The 18,084-nt window shown below is 43.8% G+C and overlaps 1 protein-coding gene and 1 pseudogene across 3 annotated transcripts; both read right to left on the reverse strand.

Annotated features, from left to right (window-relative positions):
• Nucleotides 1–1,695: 1,695 nt before the first annotated feature.
• On the reverse strand, nt 1,696–3,065 carry LOC120695821 (annotated as a pseudogene).
• An 831-nt stretch (nt 3,066–3,896) lies between these two features.
• Nucleotides 3,897–18,084, reverse strand: LOC120660115 (sister chromatid cohesion protein SCC2-like). Of its 3 annotated transcripts, none has more exons than XM_039938472.1 (28): nt 17,676–18,084; nt 17,442–17,572; nt 14,480–14,613; nt 14,307–14,412; nt 13,970–14,220; nt 13,709–13,810; nt 13,502–13,613; nt 12,842–12,932; nt 12,559–12,745; nt 12,046–12,477; nt 11,358–11,884; nt 11,083–11,290; nt 10,707–10,757; nt 10,463–10,621; nt 10,222–10,386; nt 9,217–9,516; nt 8,989–9,141; nt 8,045–8,214; nt 7,044–7,149; nt 6,634–6,795; nt 6,226–6,330; nt 5,907–6,140; nt 5,692–5,825; nt 5,353–5,604; nt 4,970–5,267; nt 4,764–4,856; nt 4,548–4,676; nt 3,897–4,428 (listed from the first exon to the last, which is right to left on the reverse strand). In XM_039938472.1, the coding sequence occupies exons 1-28, from the start codon at nt 17,909–17,911 to the stop codon at nt 4,168–4,170; spliced, it is 5,289 nt and encodes a 1,762-aa protein (XP_039794406.1). In that variant the 5' UTR covers nt 17,912–18,084; the 3' UTR covers nt 3,897–4,167. The 3 variants fall into 3 exon arrangements, with proteins under 3 accessions (XP_039794406.1, XP_039794412.1, XP_039794407.1); XM_039938478.1 differs by having other exon boundaries at nt 13,709–13,875; nt 17,676–18,043; XM_039938473.1 differs by having other exon boundaries at nt 14,480–14,621; nt 17,676–18,026.

Here is an 18,084-nt window from a genome sequence, read left to right on the forward strand (position 1 = left end):
CGGTCTCTATAGCAACGAAACGAAGTAGTAGTCGTGCGCGTGAGCGAGATGGAGTAGTCGTGAGGGAGTCAAGAGGCGCAGGGAACCGAGGAGTAGTTAACCAGGCGCGGCGCGGGGCATAAAACGAGGAGGCGTATTTACTCCGTGCGGCGCGTGCAGGGGCAATGCCGTCTATTTTGACCTCCCTGCGCCACAACGACATCTTTTCTTAGGCTTGCTAATGGGTTGGGTTGAAATGAGTTTTATGGGGTGGGTTTGAAATGGAGTGTGTTTGGATGAGTTAAAATGGGTTGTATTAGTTAATGGGGTGGGTCGGGCGGGTTCTATATAAATGCGGGTTGAGGCGGGTTGGGGTGGGTTGAAATGAATACTTTTTTATAAAATAGTATAACTATATGTAAATGTGGGTCCCACGTGAGAGCTGGACTCTGAAATTAAAACCACGTGTTTATATCAGAAAATTTTATCGAAATTGACTGAATTTTGTTGGAGATGACTCAGTACGACTGGCAGTTATTTTATGCAAAGCAGTGTGGCTAGAACTACATGTGGGCCCCACATGAAGAGCCTGACTCTGGAATTAAAACCTCGCGTTCACACTATAAAATTTTATCGAAATTGACTGAAATTTGTTGTAGATGACTCAGTACGACTGGCAGCTACTCTGTGCAAAGCAGCGTGGCTAGAACTACACGTGGGCTCCACATCAAGAGCCGGGCCCTAGAATTAAAATCTCGCGTTCACACTATAAAATTTTATCGAAATTGACTGAAATTTTTAGAGATGAGTCAATATGACTGACAGATACTCTGTGCAAAGTAGTGTGGCTAGACATATATGTGGTCCCCACATTAAGTGTAGAACCACTAAATCCTCTGTATAGTAGAACCCATAGGTTTTTATGGGTTGCCCACTTGTAATGGGGCGGGTTGGTTAGAGTTGAGAAATTAACTAATTGGGTTGGGTGGGGTTGGGTATCTAAATATGTTAATTTTGGGTGGGGTTGGGTATGGTGCGGGTTCCAACCCATTAGCAGGGCTATCTTTTCTTTAACTTCTAAATATGATACGGAGGGAGTATACATAATAGAGTATACTACTATTATGCATATGATGATCAATCTAGCTAACAGCAGCCTTGGATAAAAATATTAGTTGCACAAGGCCAACTGCTGTTAGTGCCATAGGAATCAATTGATACTGTCAGTTTGTCACTCTAGTTCAGAATGGGTCCTTGCTTGTGTGCTTCTTTATGCTTAGTCTGTGTCTGTGCTAATGTAATCATATCTTTTGAGCTAGTCATTGATGTGTCGAAGTATGGTAATTGTCTGTGGTAATTTCCATTTACTTATTCTGCTATATATGTTCAACTTTACAAGTGTTGTTATCTTTGGGCCTGTTTCTGGAATGTTATCTTCAGTCTTGTGTTCTGTTAAAAAAAAATCAGTCTCGTGCGAATAGAATGTTCAGTAATCGTAACTAGTAAATTAGTAGTTTGTATGTATGTGTGCGTGTCTACGAGATCCCATCCCACATTCAGATGCCGTGTTCCACTTTGCGAATCAGAGTTTCGTTGCCGGGAAAGTTTGATTTTTTTTTTCTGTAAGCGCTCATGTGTTTCGAAGCTTCTCGTTGGGATAAAAACAGAGAGAGTTTAGTCGTCGGATTCATTCTGCAACAGAAAGAAATGGGCTAATTAAGCCACCGCCGGCAAGCCCTTGAGCCAGGGATCCAACGGCTTGCCGACCGAGTAGACGACGAAGCCGATCTCCCTGAGCTTCCCGACGTCGACGACGCCGCGGCCGTCGAAGACGAACGCCGGCCTCCGCATGCCGTCGAAGACCCGGCGCTAGTCGAGCGCCCTGAACTCGTCCCAGTCCGTCAGGATGCAGAGCCCGTGCGCACCCTCGGCGGCCTCGTACGCGTCCCTCGCCACGCGCACCTGCTGCTGATGCGCCGCCGCCGTGTCCCTCCGTATCTGCTTCTCGCTCACCGCCGGGTCGTACACGCTGACGTGGGCCCTGTCGCCCAGCAGGCCCCGGCACACGTCGGCCGCCGGCGACTCCCTCGTGTCGCCGACGCCCTTCTTGAACGCGAACCCCAGCACGGCCACCTTCTTGCCGGCCACCGTGCCGAACATGGACGCCACCACGCGGCGCACGAACCGGCTCTTCTGGTACTCGTTCACGGCCACCACCTGCCGCCAGTAGTCGGCCGCCTCCGGGAGGCCGCTGCGCTCGCAGGCGTAAGCCAGGCGCAGGATGTCCTTCTGGAAGCTCGGCCCGCCGAACCCCACGCCGGCGTCCAGGAAGCCGCCCCCGACGCGGCCGTCCCTGCCGACGGCGCGTGACACGTCCGAGACGTCGGCGCCGGTGGCCTCGCACAGCGCGGAGATGGCGTTCACCGACGAGACCCGCTGCGCCAGGAGCGCGCTCGCGGCGAGCTTGGACACCTCCGCCGAGCAGAGGCTGGTGGTGACGACCCGGTCCTCGGGGACCCAGTGCGCGTACACGTCCCTGAGCGCGCGCGCGGCGCTCCTGCCGGCGTCCGTGTCCCTGCCGCCGATGAGCACGCGGTCGGGGCAGAGCAGGTCCCGCACGGCGGTGCCCTCGGAGAAGAACTCCGGGTTGGACAGGACCTGGAACGTGCCGCCGCCGCCGTGCGCCGCGAGGAGGATCCGCTCCATGGCCTCGGCGGCCCTGACGGGGACGGCGGACTTCTCGACGACGATCTTGTTCTTGCCGTTGCCGGGGCGCGACGCGGCGGCGACCACGCGCGCCGCGCTCTCCCAGTAGGCGAGGTGGGCGTGTTGACGGACACGAAGACGATGTCGGCGTCGGCGACGTGGCGGTCGACGTCGGCGCTGAAGGAGAGGTTGCGGCCGCGGCAGGCCCTGACGACGGCGTCGAGGCCCGGCTCGAGGACCGGGAGGCGGTTGCTGTTCCAGGCGTCGATGCGCGGGCGGGAGACGTCGACGGCGACCTCGATTGCCGGGCACTTGAGCGCGATGACGCCCATGGACGGGCCGCCGACGTAGCCGGCGCCGATGCAGCAGATCTTAACCATGGCGTGTCAGCACTTCACTTGTCTGCTGCTCTGCTCACTTCACTTGTCTACAGCTGAAGCGTGATAATTAAGATGACAACTGCAAAGCTAACACCCCCTAGCTAGATAATCTCCAGTAGAACACCAAGCATCACTAACAGGCAGTAGCATCAAGATGGCATCAAAGACAATGGCGTCACAAGACAGGAGGGCAACATAGGTATGGGATCAAGGGACATTACCAGTCCAGAAGAACCAAGATCTTGAACAAGAGGGAAGAGTATGCAAGGAGTATAGAGGTGTACACAGCTCTTTAAATACACCATAAACAGAATCACACAGCACAGGACTATACCAGAAGTAGCCAGCTCCTCCCTTCCCCAGATTCCATTGCAGCACCTTTAATCCTACCATGGCTGAAGAAATGGAAGCAGAGAATAAAGGAACAGCATGAGCTGGTCTAAGCAAGCAGCAGCAGACCAACAAAAGTGCATTTTGTTAGCCTCCCAAACCTCCATTTATAATCTGAAAGGTTTTCAGGGTATGCGCCACCTCAACACGTCTAGAGATTGTAATGTCAGGATAAGGTGAATTGAGCTGAAAACGCCTACAGATTCTGCTACTTTTACAAGAATAGAGATGGCACATCAAAAAGAAACTTACAGCGAATCGAGTACACACCTTACAGATCACACGTGGTTGCTCCATCCATGCTTGGTAACATGCTAGATTCTGAATCCATGAAGTTTTGCCAGAAGGCATCACACAAGGATGACGATTACAGGAACATAGACCTCAGCACATACAAATACAACATCAGGAAACCAGAACAATACACATACAGAAACTGTGTTACAAACAAAGCAAAAAGGAACCATTTCATTCCAATTGAATCAGATCAGAGACGGAGCACAACCTGTTTGTCAGTTTTGCCAAAGCCCAACCAAAATTACAAAGAGGACAAGGGCAGAGCAAGAAAAGGAGTGCTCCAGATTAATGGCGTCTAGCTATCTTCCTTTCCGTTCTGCTTCTATGTACCTAAACAACTTTAACCTAAACGCCCCCTAAGTCTCCTGTCAGCTAGTATTGATCTCCCTACAATGTACAAAAGCACCAAGATCAGTCATACTTGGACCCTTTGCCTTGTTACACGACCACTATTGCTCGCCTGAGCGCTGAAGTCCAGCACTCTTGCCCCCCCGGCCCAGTCATCGTCATCAGTATCATCATCATCACCACGGCCACCACCACGGGCTCTTGCAACACTTGTGGCAGCTGTCCTCCTTACTCTCGACGTACTTCTTGGGGTTGGGCGCTTCCTCTGCACAGAAGGGGTGTACACACCGAAGTCCATGGAATCTTCGTGCAACACCGTCTTGAAATCCTGAGCACCATGTCCACGGCCATCAGTTCAGTTCTAAAAGAGTAGGGAATGTTGTATACCAAACCACAAATCATACAGCTTTGTTTTTTGTCAATAAATCTAAAGTTCAGTATTATTACCTGGTACACAGAAGCTACATCCTGCAGGCAGCTCGGCAGACTGATGTTACTGTTTCCAATGTTAAAAGGAACACTACTCTGCTTGTGGAGTGTTTCTCCAGATTTTGGTGGTTCCTTTAGAGAAAATGCCTGTATTTCAAATCACAAACAGAACATGCGTCATGTAAATGCACCCACCGTAGCAGTACTAATCTACAAATAAAGAGCGAGCCATACCTGACAGTGGGCATCAGTTAGACTATAAACAATTTTCAAATGTCTCTTCAATTTGAGGAGGAGTTGGAGGGCTATTGCGTCATAGCAATCCTCCTGAAAACAAAGATAAGTTAGTGGAAAGTTATAGGATTCAATAATGCGAGGATTGCAGACACCAATTCTGCCTATATATACTGATGATGGACCACCCAGGACATATAACAAACCTGAACTTTGGCCATATCTACATCTGATGTACTGCAAGGATTGTTATTCGTCCTTTCAGGAATATATCCCACATTATTGTTGTAATATACTCCAGGCTCATGCATGACAACATGACTCTCTCCTGGCAATGTTGCCATACCCACTGCATCTTGAGGTTGAACCATAGAAGTCCATTTTTTCAAATTGGCCTCAATTGCTCCTGCTCTAAAGTGAATAACTCGATTTATATCATATATCAAATAGAGTGGTTCATCAGGGCATGCGAATGGCAGTGAGGCAAGAACTTCGGCACAGTATCTGCAATGTAGTTAACTTGTTAGTCAGTCAAATAACCATCAGAGAATAGAGGGTTAACAGGTGTAGTCTAACGAAAGTTACTTACACAAGAAAGCTAACTGTGGAGCGGTTCCGGTCATCGGGCTCGAATTTCCGAACTATTGAGTGGACAAATTTGTTTCTTGAATTTCGATTTGCCCGGATAAAACGGTATATTCTAGTTATGCCAGGTTTGACAAATGCAATCGGATTTGATTTGACGTTTGCTGCAAGTTTATGGTTGCTGACTGTGGTCTCGAAGAATATAAATGACATTTGTAGGCCATCACCTAAGCGGCTTTCAAAAAATGAAGGATACCTGCCACAGTTCCAACCAATCAGATAATGTTTTACTCCAAAGGAAAAGAAAAAAAAAACATAAACACGAGAAGTTGGACTGACTTACTTGTTATGCATATTCACTAGTAGATGATGAGCCAACTTCGAGTTCCCCTCCAGTGGGTCCATTTCAAGTGCAATAAGGTGCGGAACACAGGTAATAGGGTGAACTAAACCCTGGCGAAGTACAACTTCAACAATCTACAAGAAGAAGAATTATTGATTTATAATTAAAATAATAAGATAAAGTGTGCAAAGAGATATAATGTCTGCCTAATTCACCTTAAGCGCACTCTGGCGAACTTGGTCATTCGTATCCAAGCACCTTTCAAGAATAGAACTCCAATACAATTGGATAATACCACCACATATGTTGGTGTCTCCAGCACCAGCAGCAACAGGAACTTCACTTCCACCATTTATTGTAGATTGTACAGGAGACTTCCCAGTACTCTCAGCAGTAAGTTGGCTTTCAGCATCTCGGAGATACTCATAGAGGTTTTGAAGTCCTTGAATCTGGGCAAGCAGATTAATTTACATATTTTTATTATAAAAGGGCTACCTAGAGAAGGGTAGATGCAAGTAAAGAAAATATGAATACCTTTAACCTATAATCGACGCCAGAAGATAGTGTTGCCTCTATGAGATTCATGATTTCCTTTTTTAGCATAAAATCGGGCTTCGCGATAAGTATGTTTCCCAAAGTCTGCATGCACAAATGAACATTGGCATCTTATAGGCACGTGAAAAAATATATTGAAAACCTGAAACAACCAAAGCAACAGTCATGTGAACAGGTGACTTGCTACGCATAGTCATTTATGCTAGGTGGGTGCATGAGATGCTAATGGGTCTCAAATAAAAAGATGCCACTGATTATATACAAACTTCACAAGCCGCATAAAATTATGCTAAAAACTACATGAATACAGAATACAACTAGGCATGGATGGTCCCATCACTGAGTGGTTTTTTAAATCTTTAATGAACTACAAGATGGCTCACACACCTGCAAAGCTCGAACCTTCAAGTTGAAATCAATACTGAGAAGATAGCTTCTCTGGAGCAAATTGATAATCTTTGGAAAATCAAGCTGATTTTCAGATGTCAACATCAATTGATAACCATACCGAAGGAGCAGTCCAAGACAAAACAGGGATCGACCTAATAGCTGAGTCCAGAATGAAAATAGTTAGCAGAACGAATGCAGTAAGCATACGAGACTTGGTAGAGAAACAGTAATTTTCATGCCCAATAGATACAGGATAAGTGTACTTCTACCATTGTCCTTAGTTGCAGATAATAGATAAGTCATAGGCTTCAGAATACAAAAACTCCTGTGTGCAAACAAGTTTCATTTTCCATATATTTGTATAAGATTGCAGCTCCTATTCAATGAATCAAAAAATAGAATAATACCTGACGATCGGAATTAGTGCCAGACAGATGCTTGTAGAAAACATTAACAAGGTATTCCAGTAATAGTGGACCTCTACCAGCTGATGTGCTAAGGGTACAAAGGCACCTGTCCAAAAAAAAGGGAAAGAGATATAAATAAACAAGAATATTTCAGGACAAGTCTGGCAAGATGACCAAGCTAAAACTGTGACTGACTGATGCAGCCAAAACTGCATCTACCTTAAGTCAACCATTCTAAACATTGATTGCATTACCTTTTATGTATCAGGTTTGAAATTTTGAAAAATGACACAATTACATTTGTCTTGAAATGTAGTTTCATAGAAGTATAATTTTGATATGTTTTATTTTGTAACAAAAGGCACTAGTCAAAGTTATGTTTGAAGAATATGTCGATATCCAAAACATCACTTATTTGTGACTGGAAGGACGAAGGAGTAACTGATTAGCACTAGATCAGGCCCCCAACATAAGAAGTGATTATCACTGATTGTCAGCAGTTCAGGCCCCAGATATATAATAAAGTGATGATTAACATACGAATGAGTTATCCCGTAACTAAAATTAAATATTTACAAATACTCAACACATAAACATGATAGTAAATTAGTCATCACCGTATTATTTATCTTTGAAATTTGTCTGAACTGTTGCTCATTTTAGCTTTAGATAGAAATATGATCCCAAGCCTATCCCGATAGTAACAGCTTATTTGACAAGAGAAGATGTTATTTCGTATCTTCTTTCTAGGAACCACTCAGACAACAAATATATGAAAGTTGCTACGAGAGAGTTGGCTGATGGAGTAACATGTTTAAGTTATGCTACAGAAGCTGGCATAACAAGCACCAAGAATCAGAAAACTTTAAAAAGGCAAATACCATTCTATATCGGATCAATAATAACAAACAAACTCACGAAATGAATTCCCAAATAAAGCACATAAGGAGAAAGAATGCTCATCAAATAATATTGAGAGTTAGGGAAAGGAATGTATTTACTTGATACATGCATGTACAACTGTCAAATAGGAATGGCGAACTATCATCTGCTTCAGATCCTGCTCAAGTTCTACAACCACAGTTTGTGGTGGCTTCCTTATGAGTGGAAGAACAGCATCAATCACGAATATTATACTTTCAAGCAACTGGGCAGCTGATTTATTGTCGATCTGTTGACATAGATGATCAGGAGCAAATGTAATTTTAGTGGTAGGGCAAAACAATGACAGATTATGATTGATAACCGTAGCCACTAATGATCACATTCAGTTCCAAATAAGATATATCAGACATTTATTGTGCACATAACTATGTGAAAATATTAAGAATATTTTTGTAGTTTGTTTATAGCAGGAAAATGCTACACAAATTCACACTGCTCACAAGTTTTACTTGATCACATCAAACAAGAAATAGCTACTTTTTTTTCTCGAACACTTAGGAGAGCTGCGTATCTTTGTATGAAAGGAGAAAAGAATATAGCGATGTGAGAAAAATAATCAATACTCTAGGCTCTGTTGCTTTCAGTGTAGTCCAGTGCCGAATACAAGACACCAAAATTTTTGAACACAGACATCTAGGTTCATGTCTACAGCACAGCTAGCAGAGCAGCATGATGAACTGAATGATGTAATGCAAATGATCGGAAACAGCACACACATGGGCGTGCAGCATTGCAGCCACAGATCAACAATGAAACCCTTGCCAATCACAAACAAAGAAAAGGAACTGCCCATGAATAACATTACCAGGTGAGCAACTGAACTATAAACATTACCATCACTCACCAAGATGCCTACTAAATGCAGGAACTATGCTCAAGTTACAGAAGTTTAAGGAGAATTCAATGTAGAAGTTTAGATATCAAATAGGACAATGGGAGATAGACCTTATTTGGCCAGGAGATGACAGCCACAAGTTCAACTGGAGCAAACCATGCTCACCTGAATCTTAAGGTATGGTTGTAGCGTCACAACAAACTTGGAAGGATCAGTTACTGGAATGCAGAGGGTGGGATCAACAATACAAAATGCTTGCAGGGCAACAATATAAGGAAGAGCATGGATTTCCATCTCATTAGCAGCTCCTTCCTCAACCTTGACAACAGAGATGTGCAAGAATCAATCTCAATTACCAAGATCTAATTACTATCAGACTCATTCAGAAAGTACCTGCAATATTCTTTCTAACAAGCGCTTGCATATCAATTCACAACGCTTCCGAAGTGATGCCACCATGGACGAGTTAATGCCTGCAGCCTTGGTTGACTGAGGGAGGAAATCAAGACACAAGTTACGTTTTATAACAGTAATAAGGGGTTGGTGATTGGGCATCTTCCTCAGCATATCAACAATTTGCTCGGTCTTTTTAGCAATCTCCATTGGTACTGAACTACCATCAGCAACCAAGTGCTTATGACTCCCAGTTGGTTCTTCAAACCATAGCTCATAAAATGTTTTACATACAAGATCCTACAAAAACAATGAATATAGTTTAACTAATATGGAAATCAAAAGAAACATAAATATTGCAGGTCCAAATATGTCAAACATTCTTCTGTGTCATAAACCTCTATTTCTAACTTTACTGTTAGAGTATATTTGGTAGTTGTAGATATACATATCGTAGACTGCCATATGTATCCGGGGGAGCCTTGCCCCCCAAGTCTCTGTACTCTATATATACCGGCCGAGGCCTCAATGCAATCCAATCGATCATTATATGCATCTCTATTCTCTCCTACATTTACCCTTTATCACAAAAACAAGGAAACCAGAATAAACAGTTGATCAGACTTATTCTAGTGTGCCTTCAAGATTGGTGTTATAAATTCTTTCATGCGTATGGGTATTATCTATATTTGGAAAAAGGAAAAGAAAAGGCAGAATAATTTACTCTTTCCTTTTGTGTTGTAGTAGAAACATTTTGCTGCTGAGGATGTTTTTTTCTTTGGAAAAAAGACGCAAGAGAGTTTCTAAATTAACATGACTAACTACACTACCCACACTAATGTACAAGAGCAAATGTTAAAGCGCACACACACTTAAGAATAACCTATTACAAAATTAAATTGCAGTAATAGACTAATGAATGAAACAAAACATTTGCAGTCACATATCAGATCTGCTATATAATTTATTGTCATGACACCAGTATGGTTTTTCATATCAGCTCACCCGTACACTGGCCTCCTCATCATTAACACGAGAAATAATCTCCACAAAGGCATGTGTTGTGTCCGTGTTTGGATTTGAAGCACAAAGATCCCTTATAATTTTAATTGCACGTTTCCGAACGCTTAGTCCTGTGTCCTTTATTCGCTCGGCAACTTTTTCGATATACTGTAATGGGAGGACGCATAGTGAGTCATATCAATGCCACAAATATGTTATAAGGTAACTTGATATATCTACTGACCTTTAGGCCCACATCAGGATGTGAAGCAATATGCCTTCCAACAAGCTCAAGGGCAGCTTCACGAACAGAAATAGCTGAATCACAAAACCTCCCTTCAACAGCAGACTGGACACGTTTGTCACCCAAGACCTCAGGGTCAGCTTCAACTATACTGCTGACCTACAGAGAAGATGCAGAACATATAGTTGGTTATACAAATACTCAATGAGAAAGATGAAAAAAACAAAGTTATGCATACACTTACTGCACGTAAAGCCTTTGCCCTTATTGTAGGAGAATTTTCTCTCAAGCTAGCCTGAAAAAACACTGGGTTACTCTAGAACATCCAGACTAAATGATACTCCCTCCGTCTCAGGATACAAGGCGCGCATGTAATTCAAGATTCAAACTTTAAAAACTTTGAATTACAATTAATCTTGTATAATAAAAACTTTATCTTATAACAATCATATCATTGTATTCATATTTAAAACTAGTTTCATATAATTATAATTTTGTTGCTACAAATATTATATTATAGAAGATAATAAGAGTCAAATATTATTATTGAAGACCGTGCCAAGTTTGACCACGCCTTATATCCAGAGATGGAGGGAGTATGTCAGGAATGAACCACTTACCAAAAGAAGCCCAAGAATTTTATCAAAACCCCTTGAAAATGAATTCTTCTGGCCAAGTGCCAAGCAAATTTTCTTTGCCCAATCTCTGGGAATTACCAAACAATTGCCAGAATCACGCAGAATCTCCTTAGATTTCAATCTAGCAAGATAGTAGATAATCTTCTCTTCAGAATGGGGGTCATCTTTGTTCCAGATACATAGATAGAACCTGCATACAAAATGGTTATCAATCTCCAAAGACATTTGCACAGCAAGACAGATTCCACACAGCATACCATCGAGTAAACAGGTTCCCATCATCTTGTAGACCAGCTTCCTGGAGATAACTCAGTAGTATCTGTTGCACAATATCCACTGCTGGCACCTCAGCTGGTGCAGAAGATTTCTTACTAACCGAGGCAGCAGTTCTTTTGCCGTTCTCTTTAGTTTGTAACTGGCAGTATGACTGTAACACACTGAGTTGTTGATTGCAAAAACATAAGGGGCAGACACTGTCACGTTGTAAATTATCCTGACTACCAGACCCCATACAGTCTGAATGGAAACATCTTCCACATACATCACAGGCTATATTTATACCTCTTCCACCAAGACAAACACAACATTTGTTTTTCAAAAAATTTGAGCCATCACTACCTGCATCAGTGAGCTCTTGCAATATCCAAAGCTTCTCCTCACTACAGGCGACAGAATCACGCTTCAATCTCGATGCAATACCACCAAGTAGGTCAATAGCAAAGCACCGAGCATTAGTGTCCTTAGATTTCAATCCAGCATTTTGAAGCAGCAATACACAGAGAACCTGTACATCAATCAAATGGCAGTTAAAATGCAAAATACGTAACAAAGTTGTGGACTGTGATAAAAAAAGTGATGCATTAACTTTCAAGAATAGTGCTGAAGCTGGCTCATGCCTACATTTAAGATCTCAAATTTAGCAATATCACTGCTGAGCAAAGTTACCTCAAGAATAGAAGCAGCAGCTGGATACTCCGGCAAGTTTAGTATTGTTAGCAAATCCTGAACAAGATTATCTATTATTCCTCTGGCTTCTGACATATCTTGAGATTTAGCTGCAGTAAAACGTTCGAGGACACTAGTCCAGAAAAGGCAACAAGCCTCTGTTGCCGCTTCATGGCATTTAATTGGATAACTAGAATCAACTGGGGCATCGACAATAGTGCTCCAGTCAACTGTTCCCTTTAAGCTATCAGGAACAATGGCACTAAACTGAACCAGGTGAACTAACAGTGCTGTTATCATCTGGATTTGCTTTTGTTCTTCGTCTGCCAGAAGGTAGGTTCTAACAGCATTTCTTGAAAACTGCAACTTACGGAGAAGGACAATTGTTTCATCAACCAAGTAACTCCTGTGTTGTGTGTATGATGAAAAAACCTGTGTAAGGATTTGGAAGTGAGCAAATTATTCAAAAAATGAACGTGCAAAAAATGATTGAGCAAGCAGGGAGAAAATTACCGTGCAAATAACCCCAATTGCTTTCAATTGTAGTAGCTGCATATTGTCCACCAAGAATGTAGTAAAGCAGGTTTTTGCTAACTGCAGAATACAACTATCTGATAAGCGCACTGTTGTGAGCAGTTCCTTAAGAAAACCCAATATCAAGCATAGTTTCTGCACAGCAGAGTAAACAGAAGCAGAAACTCTGCCACAGAAAAGACAAAGGAATTCTATTAGTGCACTGCAATACCCTATTACACACTAGAAAAAGGAAAATATTTGAAGTGCATTGATCATGTACCTGTTTGAAGATTTTCTCATGTTTAGATTAGCAGTAGTACGTCTCTTTTTGCTAACTGGTCCATTTTCCCCATCCTCTTCGTCATCATCTCCTAGATTTGACCAAAACAGAAAGACACAAATGTGAAAAATGTGATGTATAAGTTGATCCCAAAAGGCAAGATTAGTAATCACTAGCGATAACCATAGCCAGAGCACTAAATTATTGCACAAAGATTGGTTAGGTTCAGACATGATGAAATTAAGCAACATTAGCCAACCTTGTCAACCAGGAAATGCTGCAGTACAAAAAGCATATAAAGAATGAAAACACGGAAGTGTATATAGCCAACTTAGAAAGGAATGTGGCTACACAATACAAAGACAGAAATATCAGCTTAGCGCTGCACGGCTTGTGTACATTCACGAAGAGGCCAAACTGTGGTGCATGGCTGGTGAGGAAGTCTTAGCAGAGCTTATGCATGGATCTTGGTCTGCGATTTTGCTGCCAGATCAGTGCTGCGCATATTTGCATGTTTCAATTGTTTGTTTGTGTACTGGTGTGTCCTGGCAGGTGGTTATAGTCTACCGATGTACTTATTTTTTATACTCAAATAATGCACAGCTCTCCTGCATATTCGATAAAAATAAAAATAAATGCCAGCATGTACTTTAATATTACCATCATTTGCAACATTCTCAGCTGGTTTGTGGATAGCTCGGAAGGTTGGGTTACTTGCTGCCATACAATCAGTGATCTGATGCCTTGAGAAATCAATAATTCGCTCAATAAGCTGTTTTACGGGGGGGGGGCAAAAAAGGAAAGAGTAAGCAACCGTGACAATAACTTTTCACAACAGGATGGAAAAGGAACTCAGTGTGTGCATACTTCTTCTCGATACAGCTGCTTTGGCATATCATGGTGGGTCATAATTGCTAACGCTGCATGAACGGACTCCAAAGCCGAGAAAACCAGAGGTTCAGCATCAGACTGAAGGTACCCAAGCACTTGTTAGTTGGTAAGCTATAAGATGCAACAACTTTACCCAATGATTTCTAAAACAGAATAAAATAAAATAAAATAAAATAAAAAGATTATTTAAATTTGAATTTAAAAAGCCAGATACTAATGATATGGTAGGTAACTCACATTTTCCTTCGCATCTATCGACAAACCTTGAGAACATTGGATCTGACGGTCCATCACATGTAATAACCTTGTAACTGTACCCATAGGAACCTCATGCAATATCCTTTTGGATCGAACTGATGTAATTTCATTAACAAGATCCTTAACATCATTAAGTGGCAATGACAACCAGTCGCTGCCATCTACATCATCAGGATTTTCGACTCTTCCGCAGAAATCCTCCACAATCTCACAGAAGTTGGCGATTATTTCTAAAAGGCATAATCGTAACCAGAGTCAGCTGAATTTTAAAAGGATAGATACATGATGCAGGATATACAAATCAACAGATACAAACCTTGACTATTAGGAATGCTGGGGCCAGAACTTGAAACAGAATTATCAATTTCTTTCTTCCTAACTTTTGGCTTCTTTGAAGCGACTGAATCTGGGGTTAGTTCATTCTACAACAGAAAAATCTCTTAGCAAAAGGAACCAACATCAATAAGAAACTGATGGTATCTAACTTACACGAAGATGCTCTCTGCGTGAGTTGATGTCATCCAGAGGAAATACAGGTTCCTTCTGTGCTTTGTTCATATTAGTTGTAAAATGCTCAAAATGCTTCTCATTTTGAATTTGATATTCTGGGCCTTCATGTGCACCTGAAAAACTTGACCAAAGTAACAAAAAAATTACACTTTGCAAGATAAAGGTACTACAAAATCTTAAGCATTTACAACTCCGTGGAAATGCTTTGCTTGCTAACATTAAAAATGAATATTACTACAATGATACTGTTATTAGTCCATAGAACTAGCCGACAGATGTTAAATTAGCACACTGCCACAATGGTTTTGGGTAAGACAGCTTGACATGATACAAAACTAGAGATCACAAATAAATAACAAGTCTGCACAATATTGCCAAGATGAGCTGCACAATTTCTGCATGAACACTTCAAATCTGATAAAGAATTGAATAAGTTACAGACATTTCTTATAAATTCGGGATATCTGAATATTAAGCAGACCATGAACTTGTTATTTCCCCAAAAAATATAGGCCTCAAACAAAAAGCAAGTGATGAACACATCACACACATTTCATATTGCATACACATTAATGGTTGCACCCACAAACTACAAGGTCACAACGGACCATTGAAAACTCCCTACTGTACCGCTAAAGCTTGCTGTGTTCCCATAAACAGCATGCATGTGATGCAGTATACCAAGGGTTTGTATTAGGGAAATTAACAGTTCCAGATGACTGTTGGTACAATAAATTTACATTCGTGGGTGAAGAATAGAAGGAAAACAGTTGCTTTTCAATAGGAAGTATTAGATTGAGGGAAAGTAGCAATTTACTCTTTCTAATTTGTCGAATGATTAGATTAGACCCACTAGTCTATTGTAGCTCTAGTTGGTCTCTTCATGTGCAATTTGTTGCATATTCATGATCCGATAGATGATCCGATAGATGAGATGTTGACAAGGCACGCTTCTGACAGCTAAAGCCAATGGTTTGAGAATTGGAACAGGGACTAGTGGGATAAAAAGGGACTTGTAGACATTCCGGTTTCCGTTCGATCGTCATAGAGTGGAGCTGATCCAGAGAAAATTGGCATCCAATTAGGCAGCAGTAGGAGTAAAACCATACACGCATACCAGATTTGTGAAACAAACATGCCGAGATAGATCAAAAGAACTGTTAAAGGAAGAGGCCCAGTAGTCGGATCACAGCTATAGGTTTGCGCAAAGAACTTGAAGGAAGAAAAAAATGAGATTGGCACAACACAATAATTTGGGCAAAAATTTGCTTTCCGCTAATTCTGACTAGCCTAGGAAACCTTAACTGAGCCACTGTACAAGCTATCAAACAAGGTGTTGGCATCAACCACCATTTGAACTTTTGATATGATTCAAAACAGTCAAATGCTGTCAGAAAAGGTGGATGGATGTAGCCTTGGGCCATACTAAAAAAGTCTAACAGGCCCCTGGCCCTGCCAACACCCCCCCCCCCCCCCCCCCCCCCTCCCCAAAAAAAAGAAGAAAAAAGAACGTAGCCGTTAGCCTGGAACAGCATGTAACGTCTTGAGTTGCACACCCAACCCAGCTCCGGCCCCTGATTGTGAGTAAAGGGACTAAAATGAAAAAAACAGCAAACAACCTTTGATCAAAGTGGAAGGACCAAATGTGTCAATAAAATGAAATAATTCCCCCTTAGTTCATGAAAAATAAAATCCCCTGTATTTTACATAACAGTGAGGTAGAAATGAGCATTCAGTACATCTTTTTTTATGTGTTTATTTCCTCAATGCTATATATAGGCAGCTATGGCATGCGCATTGAACGAACAAGTTTTAAGCACTAAAAGTTGCCGTATGCACCAAACAACAAAAAAGGAACTATGTGAAATCCAGTTAGTACCATTTTGGAAATTGTAACCACCTCATTCAGAATGAGGCCAGGACATGAGAGGTTGGTTGAGTGCTGTGTGGGGTGGTGGCCATGGTTGTTGTATCGCTAAACGAATCTGGGACTTGCAGCTTGATCAACAACAGTGAAACTATTTATACTAGATAAGAAACTGAATCATGCTTCTATGATCCCACCAAGTAATACATGCAGGTCATTACTGAAATATTAATGGACACGCATTTAGGTTGGTGACAATACACACATGGCGGAATGCACAAGTGCTCGGACAACTGTGCACAACACCATCATCAGTCAAACAGCATCACGACACACAGGTTCGAACGACAGTTACAGTTACTTGGGGGCACTCGGTCCGTGAAGAGGAGTCACGTGGCGCACAGGTATCCCGAAATGGTAGTGCAATATGGATGGGGAAGTCTATTTCTAGCGCGCGCGCCTGGCCGCGATACTGTCGCACAAGGCTGCCCCGCTGCTGCTCCCCCGCCATCCACAGCGTCCTCCGGCTCCGGCGTCCCTCCGGCACCTCCGCGCCACCCTCCACCACTGCTGTCGCTAATCACCCCCAACCCTAGATCCACCGCCGGCCGGCGGCGTCCCCGCCGCTGCCTTGGCAACCCGCCTCCACTGCCGCCTCGCTGCGCCGCCCTCGCAACCCACCTCCACCGTCGCCTCACCGCGCCGCCCTCGCAACCCTGCCCCCCCCCCCCCCACCTTCTCAGGTCGCCGGTGGCCACAACCGCCCCCGGCAAACCCCGTTCCTCGAAGTCCGGCCGACACAGCTTGAGGAAGAAGATGAACAGGACCTTGTGCGACGCGCTGGATTCCACTCGCGCGCGCGATAAATAGACTCACCCCCAAAGACCAAGGAGTCTACGCATAACTGCCGGAAAATACATGCAGCCAACCATGACGAAGACAGTAGAAAACAGCATCACGATACAGGAGCACTAGAGAGACTAGAATGTTGAGTCCAGTGAGCAGTTAGCAAAGCTGTAGGGCGGGCACTGAGAGTAACTAAACTACGGAAGGCTCAATTTGCAGAGCGTTTACCTTGCGAAGTAGGCGGGGGCGCAGGGGCCTTGTTGACCTTGAAGGCGTCGGGGTTGTGCTTGAGCACCTCCCTCCAGAGCCAGGAGCACTGGCTGGGATCGACGTCGACGTTGTCCGCCTCAGTGAAGCCCCTGCAGAAGAGCACGGGCAGTTAAAGCTGAGCCCCCGCGGCACTGGGGAGGAAGAGGAGAGCGGAGAGCGGAAGGGGAAGGGACGTGGGGAGTGAGGGCTCACAGGTGGGAGACGTTGGTCTCGGCGAGGATGCGGGCGATGTTGGCGGCCTGCATGATCATGTCGGGGCGGTCGGGGGCGGCGAGGGGCTCGTCGTCGCGGAGGTCGTCGAAGCCGAGCGTGGGCGGGAGGGTGGGGAGCGGCAGCGCGGGCGCGATCTCGGAGTGGACGGTGTTGGGCAGGCGGCACGCCCGCTCGAAGCCGGCCCGGCCCCCTCCGCCGGCGCCGGCGGGGTCCATGGGCGCGCCGTCGGCGGGCGAAACCCTAGATGCGGGGAGGTGCGGGAGGGGAGCGGAGGGCTCGAATTCGTTCGTTGCAGGAGGAGGGGATTGGTTTTGCTCGAATTGATTTTGATTTCAGTTTCAATTCCCACCTCCAAAGGGGAAGTGGAAGTGGAAGGGGAAGGGGAAGG

Source organism: Panicum virgatum, chromosome 2K (genome assembly GCF_016808335.1).
Source record: "Panicum virgatum strain AP13 chromosome 2K, P.virgatum_v5, whole genome shotgun sequence".
In the NCBI taxonomy this organism is placed as follows: Eukaryota; Viridiplantae; Streptophyta; class Magnoliopsida; order Poales; family Poaceae; genus Panicum; species Panicum virgatum.

What these genes read in the sequence shown, in the direction of transcription:
- LOC120660115 (XM_039938472.1), bottom strand. Translation starts at nt 17,911, where the DNA reads ATGGACCCCGCCGGCGCCGGCGGAGGGGGCCGGGCCGGCTTCGAGCGG. An exon ending in GCCCCCGCCTACTTCGCAAG is followed by an intron (nt 14,614 to 17,441) that starts GTAAACGCTCTG and finishes CAAGTTTTTCAG; the next exon opens with GTGCACATGAAGGCCCAGAA. An exon ending in ATGAGGAGGCCAGTGTACGG is followed by an intron (nt 9,517 to 10,221) that starts GTGAGCTGATAT and finishes TTGTTTTTGTAG; the next exon opens with GATCTTGTATGTAAAACATT.